The 22,096-nt window shown below is 51.7% G+C and overlaps 2 protein-coding genes across 2 annotated transcripts in view; both read right to left on the reverse strand.

The window, feature by feature from the left end:
• Positions 1 to 249: 249 nt before the first annotated feature.
• Positions 250 to 1,324, reverse strand: LOC103272783 (GTP-binding protein Rheb-like). The gene is given in 3 exon segments (XM_008070251.2): positions 250 to 660; positions 663 to 864; positions 1,164 to 1,324. Coding segments are annotated over 3 exon segments (561 nt in total). The 5' UTR covers positions 1,308 to 1,324; the 3' UTR covers positions 250 to 445.
• Positions 1,325 to 7,636: 6,312 nt separating this feature from the next.
• Positions 7,637 to 22,096, reverse strand: part of ACAD10 (acyl-CoA dehydrogenase family member 10) — a 54,406-nt gene continuing 39,946 nt past the window's right edge. Inside the window, exons 12-20 of the mRNA XM_008070253.2 lie at positions 18,186 to 18,586; positions 15,186 to 15,326; positions 13,673 to 13,810; positions 13,479 to 13,569; positions 12,553 to 12,711; positions 11,664 to 11,836; positions 9,879 to 10,022; positions 8,644 to 8,721; positions 7,637 to 7,778 (exon numbers count right to left, since the gene is read on the reverse strand). Coding sequence (XP_008068444.1) covers positions 7,638 to 7,778; positions 8,644 to 8,721; positions 9,879 to 10,022; positions 11,664 to 11,836; positions 12,553 to 12,711; positions 13,479 to 13,569; positions 13,673 to 13,810; positions 15,186 to 15,326; positions 18,186 to 18,586 — 1,466 coding nt within the window. The 3' untranslated portion in view covers position 7,637. The remainder of the gene's footprint in view (positions 7,779 to 8,643; positions 8,722 to 9,878; positions 10,023 to 11,663; positions 11,837 to 12,552; positions 12,712 to 13,478; positions 13,570 to 13,672; positions 13,811 to 15,185; positions 15,327 to 18,185; positions 18,587 to 22,096) is intronic.

Here is a 22,096-nt window from a genome sequence, read left to right on the forward strand (position 1 = left end):
GAGGCTGAGGTGAGTGGATTGCCTGAGGCCACGGGTTCAAGACCCGCCTGGGCAACTTGGTGAGACCTCATCTTTACAATAAATCAAAAATGAACTGGGCTCGGTAGCGCACGCCTGTAGTTCCAGCTACTCGGAAGGCTGAGGCGGAAGGATCGCCGGAGCCCGGCAGGTCAAGGATGCAGTGGCCGGGAGCGGCCACTGCACTCTAGTCCGGGTGACAGAGTGAGACTCCAACTCAAAAAAAAAAAAAAAATTTGAAAATGGAAGTGAACTCATTTGTACAAAGTCAGAGTTTAACATAATCTGAAGGGAAGGAAGTTCTGACCCAAATGATATCTTTCAGGTTAACAGGAGAAAAAAGAAGCATAGTTTATCTTAAAGGATAACGGGCAGTTTGCTTCTTCAGGTAGAATATATTCCCAGTGTCCTCAGATTTTGCAGAGAATTACATCACCGAGCACGAAGACTTTCCTTGTGAAGCTGCCCCATCAATTTTTTCTGCCTCCAAAATTATCCTTCTAAAGACATCAATAGCAGTCCGATTTTCTTTAGCAGAGGATTCCAAAAAAGCTGTGTTCCAAGATTCTGCCAAAGCTTTCCCTTCTTCATAACTGATCACCCTTTCCATATGCAGGTCTTTCTTATTTCCAACCAACATAAAGGTATCTGTACTTTCCCCACCATATCCAACAATTTGCCATGGATGACTTTAATCACTTCAAAACTTTTGATTGATGTAACAGAATACACAAAAATATAACCATTAATGTCTATGGAGTATGTCTGAGGAAAGATGGAATATTCATCTTGCCCAGCTGTGTCTACAAGTTGAAGATGATATTCTTGTCCATTTACTGTGATCAACTTTGTTTAGTTGGTTTTTTTTTTGAGTGGGAGTCTCACTCTGTCGCCCAGACTGGAGTCCAGTGGCCGCTCCCGGCCACCGCAGCCTCGACCTGCCGGGCTCCGGCGATCCTTCCGCCTCAGCCTTCCAAGTAGCCGGAATTACAGGCGCGCTACCACGCCCGGCTGATTTTTTGACTTATTGTAGAGATGAGGTCTCGCTGCCCAGGCGGGTCTCGAACCCGCAAGCTCAGGCAATCCACTCACCTCAGCCTCCCAAAGGCACAGGATTACAGGTTGAGCCACCGAGCCCGGCTTACTGTGATCAACTTTGTAAAAGTGTTTTCTATGGTTGGATCGTAGGTGTCAACAAATTGGCCTTCAACAAATTGAATTGTCAATGAAGATTTCCCCACAGACCAGTAGCCCAGGATCGCGATCTTCTGGGACTTGGACTGTGGCATCTTGGCAGCCTCTTCAGCCCCAGTGTGACAGTTTTGATCACTGCAGCTTTCTCATAAGCCTTCATCTCTTATGCTATCATTTCTCTGGAAGTGACATGTCTGCATATGTGCCTTTGAGAGGTTCCTCCGGGGACAGCATTGTAACTGGATTGTAACTGGAGGCAAGAGAGGCTGAGGGCCTGGTTAGAAGAGAGAGCGTGGACTGGGCATGGTGGCTCACGATTTGTAATCCCAGCACTTTGGGAGGCCGAGGTGAGAGGTCTGCCTGAGCCCACGGGCTCGAGACCATCCTGGACAACTTGGTGAGACCTCATCTTTACAATAAATAAAAAAAAAATTAGCTTGGTGTGGTGGCACATGCCTGTAGTTCCAGCTGCTTAGAAGGCTGAGGCAAAAGGATCACCTGAGCCTGGCAGATTGAGGCTGTGCTGGCTGTGAGCGTGCCACTGCACTCCAGCCTGGGTGAGAGTGAGACTCCAAATAATAATAATAATAGTAAAACTAGATGAGCATGGTGGCGTGTGCCTGTAGTCCCAGCTGGTTGGGAGGTTAAGGCAGGAGGAGCATTTCAGCCCAGGAGTTTGAGGCTGTCGTGAACTATGATCATGCCACTGCACCAGTCTGGATGCCAGATCGAGACCCTATCTCAAAAAAAAAAAAAGGTCTAGTTCCACCTACTCTCTAAAAAGGTGGTAACTGACACCTTCTTCAGGGTCACTGACTGGTGAGATTTTAGATGTTTTGTTAATTAGTCCTGGTTCTGGGACACTGATTCTATCTGTGGCAACTTTTTTTTCTTCTCGCAAACAATGTTAGGTGGGGAATTCAAAGCCATATTTAAACAGGAAGACATTTGCCCTCATGAGAAGGAGGAAGAATGTGGTCAGCCCTGTGTCCCAGATGCCCTCCATATTTGTGTGCGCACGTGCATATATGCACACGCGGACACACACAGTTGGCTTCTCCCCCCCATGCAATCAGGCCCACACGGCAGACACTCCCTCTTGGGACCTCACCCACTGAGGAGTCGTCGGGGGTGGGGGCATTCCCACAATTACTCTAGAACAGGCAAGAGGCACACTCTCCTTGGCCAGGTGGGACTGGCTTCATTGTATTCCTCCTACTTTTCCAGGGGAGGAGGCCAGCACCTGCAGGAAGGCCCTAAAAATCCACGGCAGAGTAGAAAGAGTTTGGAGTCTTCTGAATTTAGGTTTGAATTCACTTACTTGCTGGGTGACTTTAGGCAAGTCATGCAACCTCTTTGAACCTCAGTATCCTCATTCCTAATGTGGGCAGAAAAAAAGCACCTGCCAGTTGTTATAAGGGTGGAAATAATATACATACAGTCCTTGGCTCCTGTAGTTCCACCTACTTGGAAGGCTGAAGTGGCAGAATCACCTGAATCCAGCAGGTCGAGGCTGTGGTGGCCATGAGCGTGCCACTGCCCTCCAGCCTGGGCGACAGAGTGAGACTCCAACTCAAAAAAAGAAAAACAAGCCGGGCTCGGTGGCTCAGCCTGTAATCCCGCGCCTTTGGGAGGCTGAGGTGAGTGGATTGCCCGAGCCCGTGGGTTCAAGACCCACCCGGGCAGCGAGACCTCATCTCTGCAATAAATCAAAAATCAGCCAGGCGTGGTAGTGCACGCCTGTAATTCCAGCTACTCGGAAGGCTGAGGTGGAAGGATCGCCAGAGCCCAGTGGGTCAAGGCTGTGGTGGCCGGGGGCGGCCACTGCACTCCAGTCTGGGCGACGGAGTGAAACTCCAACTCAAAAAAAAAAAAAAAAAAAGAAAAGAAAAACAAAACTGCAGACTCAGCACAAATAATTAGTCCACACCCTCTCCATGAGAAGACTGGAACAAATACTAACATGGCTTCCAACAGCTCGAAGCTGTACCCCAGGATGCACTTAGCCCCTTTAACATGCCTACCTGAGAAGGCTCAGTGCTCCCAAGAGAAGTCACTGTTTGTACCAGAGACACCTGAAGATGATCCCTTCTAACTCAGCCTCCGTGGGAGGACAGGAACCTAGCTTCCGTTAGCAACTCAAACAGATGTCACTCGGATCCCCTCCTGCTGTCCATAAATGTCCACTTCCAGCCAGGTACAGTGGCTCAACCCTGTGATCCCAGGAATTTGGGAGACCAAGGTGGGAGGCTTGCTTGAGCCCAGGAGTTCAAGACTAGTCCAGACAACATAGTGAGACCTTGTCTCTACAAAAAAAGTTAAAAATTAGCCAGATACGGTGGCCTGCACCTGTAGTCCTGGCTACTTGGGAGGCTGGAGGAGGGATCATCTAAGCCCAGGAGGCCGAGGCCGTGGTAAGCCATGATTGTGCCAGTGCACTCCAGCTTGGGCGACAGAGTGAGACCCCGACTCAAAAGCGTTCACTCCCCCAACCTGCTGGAGCCCATGCATACCATTACCTTCCTCCTCCCTCATTCTCCTTTGAAAATGCCCCGTCACCTTTGCACAAACAGAAGTTGAGCTCAGGTAGGTTCTGCGGACCCTGCCTGCTGTTGCAATAGTCTAGCCCTTTGCACTCGGAGACATCTCGTGGGTCACCTACCAGCAACTTGACCACACTTTTTAATGAAATAGTGAAAAACGAAATCACTTCATACTAAATAATATGGCGTTCGAACCAATTATTTGATTGTCATGCTATTTGGCTTATAATGGAATTTTGGACATGAAGGAATGTCTTTATGACAAAAGAATCAAAATTTTATATTTTTCTAACATGTGGTAACATGTGAAACAGTCACCAACATGCATTGTGGGTTCATTGATACATGTTGTGCTATTATAGTAATTTGTTGACGTCTTCCACCTGGTGTTTTTCTTTTTGAGAAGACAAGACAGTCTCATTTTCTCCCTCCCACATTAATCATAGGTGATTTATTGTCTAGTCTGTTGCTCACAGACAATGTAGAAGGATGCACTTGTGATCCTTGAAAACAACTTCTAACCGATCCATCAGAAGCTTGACAAACTTCAAATGGGATGTAGGTTTTTCATTGTTTTTTAATGGACAACTTCAAGGAAACATACATTTTTTTTAAAATTGCGTTGGCATAAATTTGTCTTGTATGATCACCAACTATCTCTCTATGTCCCCTGAGAGGGGACATCCGAGGGCTTTGCTAGATTTACAGTGTTCCCTCAGACGGGACATCTGAGTGTAAAAGGCTATTGATTAAATGCTGTCCTTGCCACTTTATGCCTAGCTTCGTCTGACAGCTCCCAACCACTGTGCTCCCATTTCATGCCAGCAGGATACAGGATTCCCGAAACCATGTCTTTCCTCAGTCAATGCGTTAAAAGAAACTCTAGCCTGGGTCACTCGTGGGTGTGGGCCTGGGTTGCTGGACTTGGGACTCCACCTGTCTGCTCTGAGATGCATGCATATTGGTGAAAGACAGAGGGAAAGTATGGACCTCTGTCACAGCAGAGGGCAGAGGGGTCCCAGAGGTGCTCAACCTATGCTTCAGACCCAGGCCATCCCTGGGTCTGACAGCCCTGGCATCCCTGGGGAACTCTGAAGCCCTGGGTGGTGACAGACAACCACTAGGGACTCTACAACAGGGACACATGGAGGAAGATGCCAGACCCTGTTCTTCCGTGTCTCTCCCAGCTGCCATCTAAAAGGGCTCCACCCAGGTAAGTTGCCTGGAACTGTCTCCTTCTTTCAGCCTATACAGGATTGTGCTGGAACGATCTGACTATGTGAAATCAGGCCTTGGGGGAGCACAGACAGGTGCAGGGAGAATGAGGAGGAGGGAGAACTGGAAGGGAGGGAAAGCCTCTGCAGAGCTGGCACTCTTGGAGGGCCCCCATGGGGTCTGGACAGTCATGGGATCTCTGGGAAGCACTCAGCCCTGCAGAAATCCAGCCCCTGATGCTTGCCAGGGAGCAGAGGGGCATGTGTGTCGCTTTGGGACAGAACGCTGCTGCGAGGAAGAAGCATGTTGGCATGCTGTAATTATATTCTATTCCATTTCTTGAGACAGGTCCAGTCACGCAGGGATGGTATTCCCCAAATCAAACTGGTCAAGCACGATCATCACCAAACCAGACTGGGCCACATCCCAGTATGCACCCACAACCACACGGAAGTACCCAGACTGCAGAAACTCAGTGCTGAGGGGTCACCACACTAGTCACCAGTCAGAAATACCAACTGTTTGCTGAAGGTAGGTGAGAAAGATGGGATTAGAACCAGGTTAGATATTCTTTTATTCTTGGTTCCTTTGGCTCATGTCTTTTTTTTTTTTTTTTGAGAGATGGGGGTCTTGCTATGCTGCCCAGGCTGGTTTTGAATTTCCGGGCCTCAAGTGATCCTCCCATCTCAACCTCCCAAGTGCTGGGATTACAGGTGTGAGTCATCGCACCCAGCCTGTTAGGGAACTTTAAGCCAGCTCTAATCCTCCTTTATTCCTTCTTTGTTCTAGTGAACTTTGGAGAGTGGCAGGATCTCTTAAAAACCCAAATCATGTCATGTCACACCACTACTTAAACTCACTACCTCAAGCAGGTCCCGTGTGACCTGGTGCTGTGCAATCTCCCCACCCACACCTGCCACCCTCCCTCCTGCTCCTCCTTCTTCCAGAAGCATCCCTGCCCTTTCTTCTCATCAGTCAGGTCTGGGCTCCCATGCCTCTTCTGGAAAGAGTGCTCCCTGATTCCCCAGCCCCAGGCGCCACGTCAGTCACCCCCGAGGCACTCACCGCAAGCCCTCCCTTGGTATGCAAACTCCATGAGGGCAGCAATACTCCTGTTTTGTTCACCTGCATGTTCCTCAAGGCCTGGCTAGTGCCCGGCCCAGAGCGGGCTCGATCTGTTGACAGTGGTGAGCAGAATGATTCGTGGAACTGGAGGCTGGGCCGAGGGGCTGCTGGGACTTGCCCTTCTGCAGGCAGTGTCCCGACGCCTCCACTGCGGCCGAGGCTCTGAGGGACACCTGGGGCCCCCCACAGCACCACTCCTGCTTTCCCCTTTGCAGCTGCGCCATGAATAAGCAAACTTAACCCCAAAGGCCACAGAAGACATTCTAGGGCCGCGTGATACGCCAGGCCACAACCGCTTCCTTTTCTAAAACCTCCTGCCTCCTGAGGCACGAAGCAAAAGCAAGAACTCAGGCTGCCAGAAAGCGCCAGTTTGCAGAAGTTTCTTGGCCAGTGTGGCTGGCACAGTGATAGCACTTAGTTTGGGGTTCGCCTTTAGCTTCACCTTCCTTGAGTAACAAGCAGTTTCTCAAGTGTGCTAGAGGAGGGCCCACCTCCAGACCGTCCAGGGCAAGCAGCCCTGACGGCCTCTGGGGACCCTGGAGTGTAGTCCTGCCTGGACACTCTCGGGAAGGGCAGCAGACGAGGGGGATGGTCCCCACCCATCTGGTCTGAGCCAACACCAGCTTCAGCCACATCACAAGTTACGGGATCAACACGCTGGGTCCCGACTGCCTATGGCTTATTGCCATGTGCTGCTGGGGCTCCTGGGACCCCCATTTCGTCAGAGAGAATACTGCCCTGCAAACGGAAATGGTGTGCTGCCCACCATCTGCCTTTTCCCAGTATTGTGTGAGTATTTACAGGGGCCTTGCACCCAAGAACACCACGGCTCCTCTGTGAGCACAGAGTGCAGAGCTGAGCCATGATGATCTGGGGCCCAGTGAGATCTTGGTATCTGCAGCCCCATGTGTGGGGTCAGGCAGTGGGCAGGACCCTGTGGGGACAAAAGTGGGAGGTGGCGGGGCAGCTGGCGTGCTGAGACTGGCTGAGGGTCCTCTAGACGCAACTGCTTTTGGAGGAGACAGAAAGTCCACAAAGGCTGGAGATTTCCTTTTTCTTTTGTGTCCTCAAAGCCCCTTTACAAAATGACAGTTAAATTGTTGTTCTGTGCTGTGGACACTCAAATGAGGAGCAGGTGCCAGTGATGTCCCACTTCTGGCATCCCTCTGTTTCCCTAGGAGCTCTGGCCCTGGGTCCATGGGCCGTGGCCCCTTGTGGCCGCTCCTCTGCTTGCCAGGGAGGGCCCTGGACAGGGAGCCCACAACCTGAGGAGGCCTCCTCATGTGTCCAGATCCTCACAGCCAGAGGTGGGGGCGCAGGTGCCCAGGCCAGACCCAGAGCCTGAAGACCAGCTTGCCAGGCTCCGGCCTGACCCCCACTCAGCTCTCAGTGAATCCCCCTCCTCTCTCCCAGACTTGTCCCAGAAACATCTGTGGAAACCCAGGAAGATGGAGTTCACGCTGACTGTCCCAGAACAGAGCAGCAGGGCAGGGTGCAGGCACATCGGATACAGTCCTGGGGGTGACTCCTGCAGTCTCGCATCTAAGGGTGGCGTTTCAGCTCCAGCTTGGCCACTGTCGCCTGGTGCACTTCGTCAGGGCCATCGGCAAAGCGCAGCGCTCGAGCCCAGGCCAAGAACTGCGCCAGTGGGTAGTCGCTGCTCAGCCCTGCTGCTCCGAAGGCCTGGCAGACATGGGCAGCGGGGGACAGGACCATGAGCCCTCATCTCCAAGGGTTTGGAGTGATGGCCTGCTCGGGGTGGCTCATAATAGCTCTCCTCCCGGGATATCCCGGTGATACCATGTGACACGATAACTCATTCCCAAGACTCCAGGTGGGGCCACACCGGCCATCCCATGGGGCCAGATGTCCAAGCCCATTCTGCAGGTGGCTTCTGTTCTGTATCAGGCCGGGGGGTGGGGATTCGAGAGGGTGGCATCCCTGGGTGAGAGGCTGGGCTCTGGGGTTATAAAAACCCAGGTTCACATACATGTGAGGGCAGAAACTTGCAAGCTGAGTGACCTGGACAAGTCACTGAACTTTTTTTTTTTTTTTTTTGAGTTGGAGTCTCACTCGGTCGCCCAGACTGGAGTGCAGTGGCCGCTCCCGGCCACCGCAGCCTCGACCTGCTGGGCTCGGGCGATCCTTCCGCCTCAGCCTTCTGAGTAGCTGGAATTACAGGCATGCGCTACCACGCCCGGCTGATTTTTGGATTTTATTATAGAGATGAGGTCTCGCCGCCCAGGCAAGTCTCGAACCCGCGGGCTCAGGCAATCCACTCACCTCAGCCTCCCAAAGGCGCGGGATTACAGGCTGAGCCACCAAGCCCGGCTAGGTCACTTAACTTTTCTGTGACTTTCCTCATATTCAAAATGGTCAGGATGGGCCCCTCGGAGGGGTGTTCTGGAGGACGAGGAACGTCACAAGCACAATCAGCGAGTGGGCAGGACAGGGCAGTCGCCGGGTATACAGGAAACTGGCCAGAGGGCAGAGAGGCTCGCACCTGGTGTCAGCGGTTCAAACAGACCAACTGTTGGCCTGTGCTCACCTGAATAGCGCGATCAATCACTCGGTAGGCCATGGACGGGGCTACCATTTTAATCATGGCTATATCCAGAGCTGCAGCCTGCAGGGAAGAGGAGATATGGTTAAAAAGACCTAAGGGCAGGACTGGAAGAACCATTGACTCACAGGGAGGAGTGAGACGCAGGGCTCGCAACACAGGCCCTGAGATCTCACCAGACATCCTAAGGTGTGAAGCCAGTGCCTGGCAGAGGACGGGCTTGAGACCTGGCCAGCACAGAGAAGGTGAAGGGAGGGGCCTGTGCTCTGTTCAGGGTCACAGCCAGCTCTGCCTCCAAGTGCAGTGGACCAGAGCCAGCCAGGAATCCATGAAACTGAGCTACAGGGGTCTGCCCCAGTCAGGGCACTCAAATGGGGCACCCGCCAGCCCCCGCCATATCCAGCACGAGAGCATCAGAGAACAGGGAATAAGGAACCTGGGCCATCCTCCCATGGCGGAGCCTCCTGGTTGGGGGTGGAGGCTGCCCCAGTGAAAGCTGGATAGAGCAGGGTCACTGCGGGCATCGTGCCTGGCCATTACAGGCACTCTGAAAGAGCCTTAGTTAATGGAAGACGTCACACTCGACAGTAAGCTACTTTGGCTAATTCTGTATTTGGATTAAGCCATTTGGCTTCCCCTCCCTTCCTTACTCTTTGCTTGCCTGACACCTGCACCAACAGGCCCTGGGAGTCTAGGCTGCCTGGGGCCACTGGGCCTGTCAGGCCCTCGGTCTCGGACCAGGCCGCTAAAACCAAAAGGCCAGTTCTCTTTTGTTGTGCCTTTCTGATTTTTGAAAAGCTGCTGCTCAAATAGTTCCAAGCAGAGCTGAAATAATGTGTTTTTGTGGGTTTTTTTGAGTTGGAGTCTCACTCAGTCGCCCAGACTGGAGTGCAGTGGTCGCTCCTGGCCACTGCAGCCTCGACCTGCTGGGCTCCGGTGATCCTTCTGCCTCAGTCTTCCAAGTAGCTGGAACTACAGGTGTGCACTACCACGCCTGGCTTATTTTTTGATTTATTGTAGAGATGAGGTCTCGCCAAGTTGCCCAGGTGGGTCTCGAACCCGCAGGTTCAGGCAATCCACTCACCTCAGCTGAAATAATGTTTTTAATGTCAACAAGCCAGGTGCTTTCTTCGTGGTTTGCCACGCGAGGAGGAAAACTCTCCATCACCATCTGATTTCCCCCCTGATTTCAGCACTTACGGTGGTGCCCTCCGCCGCACCTTATTTCCCTGCACATCCATGAGGTGGGCCGCTTTCAGCACCAGCAGCCGTGCCTGCTCAATCTCCACGCGCGACTGAGCGATGTCCGCCAGGACTGTGCCCTGCTCCACCAGCGGCTTCCCAAAGGCCACACGGGACTTCACCTGTGGACACAGAGACACGGCACTGAGGACACGCTAGGCTGGGGTGGCTGCAAGCGGCAGGGTGACTGGTGGCCTGCAGAGATCGGTGACGCGCAGATGGGACAGGGCAGGAGAGGACAGAGAAGGCAGGACCACCAGCTGACCTGTCAATCTGCCAGCTCTGCGGGCACGAGCAACTTCCAGGAAGAAGGCCTGACACTCCACGTACATGTGCACCATGGTGAGCCAGCCACGTGGTGGCTGCACGGGTGACTTCCAGGAAACCTTGATTCTGGCAGTTCTGCCACCTCTGGGCAGGTCTGGCTGCCAGGCAGGAACAGTCCTTGTGAATCTGAGCCAATATCAGGCCCGAGTTCCCCTGGGTGTTGGGGAGTGACTGTGAGTGCCTCTCGCGGTGCACGTGGAGCGCCCTCTGCTGGCTGCGGCCCTGCCTCCAGCCCAGCAGTGGGGAGCCAAGCCTTTCATCGGTAGCCGGGATTTTAAACTCTGAAAGCCAGGAGGCATCAGAAAACGTTCTAAGTTTTCTTTTTGGTTCTTGTTTTATTTTTCCTTTAAAAGTTTTTACACAAATAACATGTCTCATGGCAGAAAAACTATCAATTTTCAGATTAAAAAAAGAAGAAAATATCTAGTATCCCACCACATAGTCACTCATAGTTAATATTTGGGGTATTCTTCTAGACTCCTTGTGTGTTTGTGTGTGTGTGTGTGTGTGTGTGTGTGTATATATATATGTGTGTGTATACATTTTTTCCCCCAAATGGGAGTCAGTCTATATATTGCTTTGTAGCCTGCTTTTAATTTTTTTTTTGAGTTGGAGTCTCACTCGGTCGCCCAGACTGGAGTGCAGTGGCCGCTCCCGGCCACCGCAGCCTCGACCCGCCGGGTTCCAGCGATCCTTCCAACCTCAGCCTTCCAAGTAGCTGGAATTACAGGCGTACGCTACCTGTGCCAAAGGCGGTTTTAATGCTGTAGGGGCTGAAGTACAGTGCATGGACCTGTATTCCCTGGAGGAGCATTTTCTTCTCAAAGGAAAAGAGCTAGTTGGTCTCAATTCAAAGGGGTGGAAACCAGCTTGCTCAGTAATCAAAACACATCTCCGACCTCCACCTCCATTCTACAGCATTTCTCATGAGACAGTGGCCTTGGTCTCAGCATTTGCCTTCCCTTTGTGAACTCGATCCCTCCAATCTGAATTCCTGTCCTGGCAGTAGCCCTCTTTTAAATGGGCTTCCAACCTGTGAGGGGGTCACAGCAGAATAAGGTTTTCTGGACGTGCCGGGAGAGGAGGGAGGTACAGGGCCAGACATCGGAACTCCAGGGACAAAAACAAGCAACACAGGTTCTCTCCTTTTTGACATGCCAGGAGCACAAAGGGCTCTCAGGAGCTGTGATCTTTGGAACTTTGCCCTCTGCTGCCAGAGTCTGGCCTTTCCCTTCCAGTCACCGCAACAGAGCAGAGCTTATTCTGCTCGAAATCCAAACTGCAGCAAAGTAGCAGAAGCAAAGCAAAGACGGGCCTGCAACTTCTTGGCAAGGGCGTCACCCACTAGGCCTGTGGTCACAGGCAGAGGTTGAGGTCCGCAGCCAGGTGGGGGTAGTGGCTTGGGGTCAGCACGAGGAGCAGAGGGAGGCACTCACACGGGCCTTCATAAGCGCCAGGGCCCTCTCTGAGAACCCAATCAGCCTCATGCAATGGTGGATTCTGCCAGGACCCAGTCTGCCCTGGGCGATCTCGAAGCCTCGGCCAGGGCCCAGAACCATGTTCTCCTTGGGCACTCGCACATGCTCAAATCGGACTTCACCATGGCCACCTGAAAGACCCAGACAACCACTGTGAGCCACCTGCCACCCCTGCTTCCTTGGCCATGCTTACCCCTTGCCTCAGGTTGGGTGTGGCTGGCAGTGTTCCTGCCCTGTAGTTACCTTCTGACCGGGACATGGCTACAGGGAAGGGAGGGTAGGAGGAGCCTTGCTGAAGACAGATAACAAATCACTGATTTACAGAGGCAAATGTAAATCTGTCTGTCATTCCTTTTACGAAAACATAACGATGCCACCTTTGGCGGATACTTCCCAGTCGTTGGTGACCATGTGATGACACTATGGAAACACTGAAAATAAAAATGTGAACGTTGTTAGCAGAGAAGCTCGGGGAGAGGACCAGCCAGGGCTGTGGCCCGGAGGTCAGCTGTCTACACTGGGCCCAGGAGTGAAGGCCTGGCATCCGCTTCCCGCCTCCTGCCTCTCCCCTCAGGAGGCCCTGTGTGGCCTCCTTGTGCCCCAGACTCCTGCTTATTTCTAAGTTTAGAAGAGAAAAAAATGCATCAACACCTGTCTGAAACCTGCCTATGTGGCTGATACTCATGTATGGGCATGAAATGTGAGGGTGTGTGGCCCCCAAATATCACATACCTTCGACATGGGATGTGGCAAGTCCCGAACGAGAGCAAGGGCTGCCCAGAGCTGTTTCTCGGGGCTGGGCCCAGACCCACACCCACCCCTGGGGCAACCCACCCAGAGGCCTAACCTGGCACATCTTCCAGCCCAAACACTGTCAGAGACCGGATGATGTTTATGCCTGGGCTGTCCATGGGGACCAAGAGCACGGACTGCTGCTGGTGGCGTGGGGCAAGCGGGTCTGTCTTTCCCATAAACATGCAGAGCTGACAGCGAGGGTCCAGGATGCCTGCCAGGAAGGAGAGAGAGACCCAACCACCTTGCACTGGGCCATCCATCATCCGTACACCTGCAGTCCTGGCCCGGGAGCAGCAGAAATGAGGGCAAATTGGTTTTCCCCCAGTGAGGAATGGAGCTAGCATCATAAGAGCAAGTTTTTTTTTAAAAGAGCATCACATAGAGTTGAAAACATAATTCATCCCTGCCCGCCTGTCATGATCTGTCCCCACAGGTGGTGTAAACATAATGGCTTTGGGCCGGGGCCATGGAACCAAGCAAGTCTTTAACTTGGGTTCCCTACTTGCCAGCAGGTGTCAAGTCACTCAAGTCCGAGTGCTGGTTTCCTCCTCTGTAGGATGGGGTGGTAATACCCACCAGCTGGGGAGGTGTGAGATAAGGTCCACCGTGGACTTATGGGGACCCTGAAAGATGTTGCCCCATAAACGGCAGCACTGTCGTTAGCCCTTACGATGTAATACATCTGGTCTAGGAGCCAGGGGAAGCCACTGAGTTCCCCTGGATGGACAAAGAGGGTGCAGCATGAAGAGATCTTCAGAGGGTGTCGTCTGCATGTGGGCACCTGGGAAGCAGTGCTCCTGAGAATAGTATATTCAGTGCAGTTACACTCCTGTTCTCCTGGGGTTTGTGCCTCTCTGAAGGCACCAAGAGAGAATCCCCTGTGTCAACTGCAGCCCAGCTGACCCTCGCAGGCACTGAGAGGCGCCCATGAGGACAGACCCCAACGTGGCCCTGAGTAGCACATCTCAGGCCAAGTACCTGTGATCCACCACTTGTGGCCGTTGATAACATAGAAGCCATCCTCCTCTTGGATGGAAGCCTCAATATTGGTGGCATCTGACGAGGCGACCTGAACGGGAGCACATCCCAGTTAGAGCTGTTAGCAGATGTCCCACGTTCCCTGCGGGCAGAGACCCGATGGTGCCAGGCATATGGCAGCTCACGCGAGGTACCTGGGGCTCGGTCATCGCGAAGCAGGAGCGGATCTTGCCCTCCAGCAAAGGATGCAGCCAGCGGGCCTTCTGCTCCTCCGTGCCATAGCGTACCAGCAGCTCCATGTTCCCCGTGTCAGGGGCCGAGCAGTTGAATATCTGAGAGAGAAGCAGCACAGCGGTGCCTCTCATGCCCACGTTTATATCTTCAAATAGGCCGGGAGTGGTGCCTCATGCCTGTAAGCCGACACTTCGGGAGGCTAAGGCAGGAGGATCACTTGAGCCCAGGAGTTCAAGATCAGCCTGGGCAACATAGTGAGACTCCACCTCTACAAAAAAATTTAAAAATGGCCGGGCTCAGTGGCTCAGCCTATAAAACCAGCACTTTGGGAGGCCAAGGCGAGTGGATTGCCTGAGCCCGCGGTTTCAAGACCAGGCCGGACAAGTTGGCGAGACCTAATCTCTACAATAAATAAAAAATTAGCCAGGCATGGTAACGGGTGTCTGTAGTTCTGGCTACGTAGAAGGCTGAGGCAGAAGGATCACTGGAGCCCAGCAGGTCAATGCTGGGGTGGCCAAGAGTGTGTCTGGACGACAGAGTAAGACTTGAACTAAATAAATAAATAAATAAAAATTAAAAATTAAAAATCAGCAGGGCATAGTAGTGTGTGCCTGTAGTGCCAGCTACTCGGGAGGCTGAAGTGGGAGGATCACTTGAGCCCAGGAGGACAAGGCTGCGGTGAGTCCTGGTTGTGCCACTGCACTCCAGCCTAGGTGACAGAGTGAGACTCCAACTCAAAAAACAAAAATAAAATAAAGCTTCAAACGTCCTGGAAGCGGTGCAGTGGGTACCCTTCTAACTCACAGACCCTCTGATAACCTCACTGAAGTTCTTCCTTTCCCCAGAGAAACAACCAGACTCCCAACAGTTTGAATACAGTATCACAGGGCCCCTGAGGCCCAGTCGTGGACCCTGCTCTGCCTGAGAGAAAGGAGGCTGGAACCAAGAGCTGGAAGCTCGAACAGGCCCCATCGCCCCCAAGCAACCCTCATCCTAGTGGCTTTCTTGCTGTGGCTCCAGCTGTCTATGGCTGTCCTCCCTCCACACAAGTTTAAGCTTGGTCAGGCAGTGGCTCATGCCTGTAATCTCAGCACTTTGGGAGGCTGAGGCAAGAGGATTGCTTGAGCCCAGGAGTTCAAGACCAGCCCAGGCAATATATGGAGACCTCGTCTTTATAGAAAAAAAAAAAAATTAGCCAGGCTGGTTGTGTATGCCTGCAGTCCCAGCACTCAAGAAGCTGAGGCAGAAGAATCACCTGAGCCCAGAAGATCAAGCCTGTGATGAGCCATGATCTCTCCATTGTACCCCAGTCTGGGTGATAGAGACCCCAACTCAAAAAAAAAAGTTTAAGCTCTTATTGGTGCTCCTGAATTATCTTTCTATTTGTACAGGAGGGCAGTTGACAGAGGGAGGGGGTGGTTTCATGGAAGGCCAGGATACTTTCACCACTGAGGAAAACTTTAAAGATGGTACCTCAGGAGCACACAGAGACATGCCCATGAGCTCACACAGGTGTGCATACTCCACATTGGTCAGTCCAGCTCCATATTTTTTCTCGGGATCGCTCTCCAGGGGTAGGAAAAGGTTCCAAAGTCCTTCTGCCTTGGCTTTCTCCTATCATGGGAAAAATAAGTCAGGAAAACACAGTGATTTAATTTTTTTTGAGTTGGAGTCTCACTCCATCGCCCAGGCTGGAGTGCAGTAGCATGCTCACAGCTACCCCAGCATCAACCTGCTGGGCTCAGGTGATCCTTCTGCCTCAGCCTTCCAGGTAGCCAGAACTACAGGCATGAGCTACCACACCTGGTCAATTTTTTAATTTATTGTAGAGATGAGGTCTCGCCAAGTTTCCCAGGCTGGTCTCGAACCCGTGGGCTCAGGCAATCCCCTCACCTCGGCCTCCAAAGTGCTGGGATTACAGGCTTGAGCCACCGTGCCCGGCCAGGGTGGTTTAATTTTATTGTGATCTGTGGAAAACGATGACAGGGACTGGAAGGAAGAAGGCAGCCAGTCAAAGATGCAAAGCCAAAAACAAGGATATGAATCTGCACCGTCGGGCTGGGTCTGAACCTGCAGAGCTGAAGGGGCACAAACACGGAAGGCCCTGGGGACAACCAAGACCCAGTAGCACCAGTGGCAGTCAGTTTACTCCCTTGTCTTCATGTCTCTGACAACCCCATGCACCCAGGTTTCACCGTTGTTGACACTAGTACTGTTACAACTATGAGCCTCATCAGAACACATGCAGTGGGTTAGGCACAGTGGTTTACATCTGCAATTCTAGCTCTTTGGGAGGCTGAGGCGGGAGGATTGCTTCAGGACAGGAGTTTTAGACCAGTCTAGGCAATATAGCAAAACCCTGTCTCTACAGAAAACAAAAAAATTTAACCAGGCTTGGGGGCATATGCCTGTAGACCCAGCTATTTGGGAGGCTGAGGGAGGAGGATTGCTTGAGCCCAGGAGTCTGAGGCTGCAGTGAGCTGTAGTTGCACCACTGCACTCCAGCTTGGAGGACAGAGCAAGATTTCGTCTCTTATAAAACAAACCAAAAAGAGGGACACAGGCAATGAGCACAGCAGACTGAAGGATATCTTAGTACACCTAGTAGGACTCAGCCTGGTGCCTCTGGCTGCAGCCTCAGCTAATGTATGGTGAATAAGGAGACCAGTCCCCTGAACAAACTCCTTAATGAGGCAAGACTGTTCCTGGGTCAGGGAACCTGGATTGCTCATTGCCGCTCCGGCTCTGTCTAACCTGGGGTTTCTGGTTAGATTGCCTAGGTCAGACCTGGCCCCCAGGCCTGACTGGGAGGCTCTGGACCAGATACTGGGCCTTTCTGTGTCAGTTTCCCTGTCTGTGAAATGGAGATGTGACTGCCAACCTCTGTCAGGACTGTGGAGCTGCAGCCACAGAAACGGATTGTGATCAACTAAGGAAAAGGAACCGAATGGGAAGCTCCGGGAGCTCTCTGACTGCACAGGAAGACTAGGGTGTGAGGCTTGGCAACAGACAGGGACCGGGCAGTTCAGAGGACACAGCAGGGTAGATCCTCAGTATCTTGCTGGGGGGCCCACAGCTGGGGAGGGAGTGAGAGCTGGCTGTTGTCCTCCTTGCAAACACTGCTCGCTCTTCTCATTCCAGAAAAGGTGAGTCTGCCCGGCCAGGTGTGGCTCACATACTTACCTCCTGACCAAGGAGGGCTTGGCTGGCACCTGGACTGGTGGCTCTGCCAGACTTTGCATCCACAGTGGGGGAGGGAATGCCCCAAGTAAAAGTGGGGTGCTGCTACTCCCAAAAGGAGGAACAGACACTAGGCAGCCCAAGCCCAGCTGATGACCATCACACTCAGCTCACCAGGTTGCTGTGGAGATTACATGAAGTCACACAGAGAAGACAAAGAGCCTGACTTGGAAGCTGGCGGGTGGCAAAGAATAGTCATGGTTATGGACAGAACCGTCATCTGCTTCTCACTGGCAGGGCCCCTGCTGGCCTAGCCTCAGTGTCAGGCGCTTCCAGAAGCCGTACATAGACGTGTCTCATTATCTGAGCCCAGCCACTTAGCTCAGAGTGCAATGACCAAGGATAAGAAGGGCAGATGAACCAGAACAAATAAATAAGGATGGGAGGGGGAGGAGGACATGAGAAAGTTCTGAGAAAGAGGAAACAGATCTAACCAACTGCCTGTAGGAGTGGGACAGGATGCCCCAGCATCTGAGCCCAGAGAGCTGGATGTGAAGCCAGGTTTTTTTATTATTTCTTACTGTGCACCTCACACAAATGTGTCTCCTGACCTTTAAATGGAGGATAATGACATTACCTCACAGGATTTTCAAAGTACACAGTAAATAGCCAAATACCTCCCCCATTAGGGGTAGTAATCACACTCTGGATAAAATCATGAGCTGTGATTTCACCCTCTACACCAAAAATTATTATTATGATTCCATTCAGGTATAACTAGAAGTAGAATGTTCACCAGGCTAGGTCTTGTGTTTGTCTTTTGAGATGGGGGGGGGGTCTGGCTTTGTTGCCCAAGCTGGCCTTGAACTCCTGGCCTCAAGCAATCCTTCTGCCTCAGCCTCCCAAAGTACTAAGATTACATGTGTGAGCCTCCACACCTGACCAGCATTATGGATTTACTAGAGAGATTTGTTAACTAAAACAGCACACTGTTTCCAATTTACATAACTCAAATATGAATAATGATGATGTAACATCATCTACCTGTCCTGGCTTTCTAAGCCAGAGACACAGCATTCCTCTGCCTAGGCTATCTGCCTGCGACCCGGTCACACAGCAAGAGCGACAAGATGACAACTGGGTCATTGGGAGCTGGCTCCTTCTGATGACGAAGGGAAGCAAAGATAAGTTAGCTCTCCTGTGTCTTCACCGCCGGGAGGGGCACGATGAGCTGGTGTGGGCCGAGAGTCCGCCATGGCAATGAAGCCTACCGCCACTGAAAGGTTGCATTACCTTAAGATCTTCTATCAGCGGGGAGGGGTTCCATCTGTCAGCTGAGGCCTGGTGACCCTGCAGCTCTGACTCCACGGGGAACACATGCTGCTCCATGAAGTGCTGCAGTCGGTGATACAGCTCTCTGACTGGTGGGGAAAGGCCCTCTGGAGAGATGACCAGAGCTTCCTTTGAGGCACCAGCTGTGGAAGCTTCTGGAACGGAGCTGTAACTCCTTGTGCCTGGGGGGCTCAGCGGGGCCTGTGAACGGGACCATGTGTGGTGGGACCTGGTGTGCGGTTTTGTGGCTGGTATCTCTTTGAAAATCCGGAACCCTTCTTTGACTGCAAAATCCCATGCCAGGTTAGCTATAAGTTCAGTCAGCTTTCCAGTTTGTTCAGCATTAGCTGAGCTCGCTTGCCCTAAGCAGAATCAGAGAACAACAACGATTACTCCCAAGCGACCCATCATAATAATATTAACATCTTGTACAGTGTCATTTCAGCTGTTACTACCATTTGCTGAGCACTTGCTGTGAACCAGATGCTGTACTAAGAGCTATTCTTACAGCTCACTGAATTCCCTTTGCAGACAAGGAAACCGAGTTTCAGAGAGGGAGGCAGCTTGCTGGAGATAGAAGCCAATGGGATGGGGGCCACAGTTCAATCAGGTCAGCTGGCTCCCTACTCTTGACCTTGTCTTTCTCCAAAAATCTCAGTTTAATCAGTGACTCCCAAATCACTTCTGCTGCCACAGGGGGCTATAAGAAATCCTAGACCACCCTGCTATGAAACTGCTAACAGTGTCATGACTGAGCAGAGGCTAAGCCAGTTCCTAGACAACACCTTGGATCAAATCAATACCAACATCACAGAACTCACTCTATTTTGCTCTTACCAGCTGTTTTTCTTTTTTCTTTTTAACACATGCATCGAGACTTTTTTTTTTAAGGGAATTTTTTTCTCCATTAAAAAAAATTAGGTAACCCCCTCAGGCCCCCTCCCACTGTGGGAGCTTTTCTGTCCTCTCAATAAATCCTGCTTTCTCAAAGAAAAAAAAAATAGCTGGATGCAGTGGCTCATGCCTGTAATCCCAACACTTTGGGAGGCTGAGGTAAGAGAATCACTTGAGCCCAGGAGTTCAAGACCAGACTAGGCAACATAGTGAGCCCTCATTGATTAAAAAAAAAAATAGCCAGGCATGGTGGCATGTGCCTGTAGTACCAGCTACTCAGGAGGCTGAGGCAGAAGGATTGCCTGAGCCCAGGAGGTGGAGGCTGTGTTAGTTGTGAGCTTGTCACTGCACTCCGGCCTGGGTGACAAAGAGTAAGACTCAAACTCAAAAAAAAAAAAAATTAAGGTACAGTATACATGCACCTCCTTAGTATACCACTCTGCAAGTTTTAACTAGCCCATAGAGGGATAACCACCTCTGCTATCACGATACAGAAAGTTAGCTGGGCTCAGTGGCTCAGCCTGTAATCCTGCGCCTTTGGGAGGCTGAGGTGAGTGGATTGCCTGAGCCTGCAGGTTCGAGACCCTCCTGGGCAACTTGGCGAGACCTCATCTCTACAATAAATCAAAAAATAAGCCGGGCGTGGTAGCGCACGCCTATAGTTCCAGCTCCTTGGAAGACTGAGGCGGAAGGATCGCCGGAGCCCAGCAGGTCGAAGCTGCGGTGGCCGGGAGCGGCCACTGCACTACAGTCTGGGTGACAGAGTGAGACTCCAACTCCAAAAAAAATAGATACAGAGAGTTTCCATCATCCTTAAACCTTCCCTGTGTCCCTTTGTACCTAAAGCCTGGCCCTAGTCCCCAGCACCCACTGTTCTCTGTTCCTGCAGTGTATCTCTTCCAGAAAGTCCCACAGATACACACATGGCAGTCTGGGGGCTTTCAGCATAGCCTCTGCTTCCAAGTGCTGCATCTGGGTCCACCCACACTGTTCTGTGTGCAGTCTTGTTAGAGTGGGCTTTCTCGCAGCCAGGTCTCTGGGTTACTTTTAGCATTTCCATGTCCCCAAAAGATTATTTCCCTCATTCTCTCTGTATCAATAAATGGATCTTCACAGAAGAGAAAAACATTCCCCTTTGGTTCACTGGCATTCACGATGATTTTCTTCTTCAAACAGAGTAGGAGGCATCTTCTAAATGTTCTTTTACTTAGCTGGGTCTCACTCTCAGATGCTGTTTGTCTCTGAGAAAGTCATTGTACGAGCTTGTGTTGATTTAAAACTATGTTGCTTTGGGTATATTTTCCCAAATGCAGTCCCAGCAGAAGCCCACATCACTGGCACCATCTATGTTGGAGCCAGAAGCACTTCATCCTTTCTAGAAGCAGAGGCCATCCACAAAGGAATCTTAACGTCTGCCCCTCTTATTAAAGAGGAAGAGGGTGCCTGGGCTGGGCTGGCACAGCGTCGGCCTTCTGCTCACTGTCCTCCTGTGCTCTGGTCCTCCTCCTTCCCCTCCCACTCAAAGGATGCTCTGAAGTTCCCTGTGATGAAACCACAGAGAGAAGGCCTGGAAACCGAGCCCTTTTCTAAACTCCACTGCTCCAGGGCAGCACCAAATATTGGAAGTGTTCCAATAAACAAACAAGATCGTGATAGCTGGCTGTAGGAGACAAATGCAACAAAATAAAACTTATGTCCATACAGTGGAGTTTTGCTCTCCCTCATCAGATGTTTTTAAATTATTCTTTCAAAAAATGGAGTTTGAAGCCAGGCTCAGTGGCTCAGCCTGTAATCCCGCGCCTTTGGGAGGCTGAGGTGAGTGGATCGCCTGAGCCCGCAGGTTCGAGACCCACCTGGGCAGCGAGACCTCATCTCTACAATAAATCAAAAAATCAGCCGGGCGTGGTAGTGCGCGCCTGTAATTCTGGCTACTCGGAAGGCTGAGGCGGAAGGATTGCTGGAGCCCAGCAGGTCGAGTCTGCGGTGGCTGGGAGCGGCCACTGCACTCCAGTCTGGGCGACAGAGTGAGACTCCAACTCAAACAAACAAACAAAAAAAATGGAGTTTGCTGCTTTTATATGAGAAAGCGAAGCCATTTCCTCAGTGTGCCTGGCTGGCTTACCAGGTGGGAGGGAAAGGAAGGCAAAGTTAGGACTATAGGAACAAGGCCTTGCGGGCTAGCACACCCATTCTTCTGTAGAGGGCAGACATGTGGGGTATTTTACCTCTGAGACAAGAGAAACCTGCAGTCACACTCAAGGATCTTAGCGCCATGTCAAGGGCTTCCTGATAGGCAGGCCGAGGACAACCCAGTGCGGAGATGCGAAAACAGGTCATCCTTAGTGGGCCAAATCTACACAGCTCTCCCCAGAGCCCGGAGCAGAGCAAGAGAGAACTGGCAGCCGCTAGGAAATGGCGACAGGTGATCAGGCCCGTTCATTCACCCTAAGGACTTAGCAGTTGCTCTGTTTAATTGAATGTTTCTGGGTATTTTTTATGACAAAGCCATAACAAAAATGGGAAATGGTGGCTTAGAGCTGCTGCTGGCCAAAGGAGGGAAAATACCATTTCTGGGACTTCCTGCTTGCTGGGATTCCTGCTCAGCAGATCAGCTCAGGTTAAGCTAGAAATTCTCTGGATCAGATTTTTCTCTGCACAGTTTTGCTCATGACTTTGTGTCCCCAGGACCACCTGGCACAGTGTGGGCACTCAGTAGAGGCTCAGATGCCTTGTGAATGAATGGTCGCTTCCCTGGGTACAACGGCTTCTCCCAGAAGAATCTGGCGACTAGGCTGAGAGCACACTTGCTGGTGAGCTTAGGGTGTCGCTGACTGCAAAGCTAAGGACTCCACACAGCACTAGCAACCCACTGACAGGCCCCTGTCTTCCTGCCTTTTGATCTTAACTTTTTACTTTGGAAAATGTGTGAGACATCCAAGAGTGGAGAGGAGATGACGATGAGCCTGTGAGGTCCTCAC

This window comes from Carlito syrichta, unplaced genomic scaffold (assembly GCF_000164805.1).
Source record: "Carlito syrichta isolate Samal-C Ts95f unplaced genomic scaffold, Tarsius_syrichta-2.0.1 Scaffold313233, whole genome shotgun sequence".
In the NCBI taxonomy this organism is placed as follows: Eukaryota; Metazoa; Chordata; class Mammalia; order Primates; family Tarsiidae; genus Carlito; species Carlito syrichta.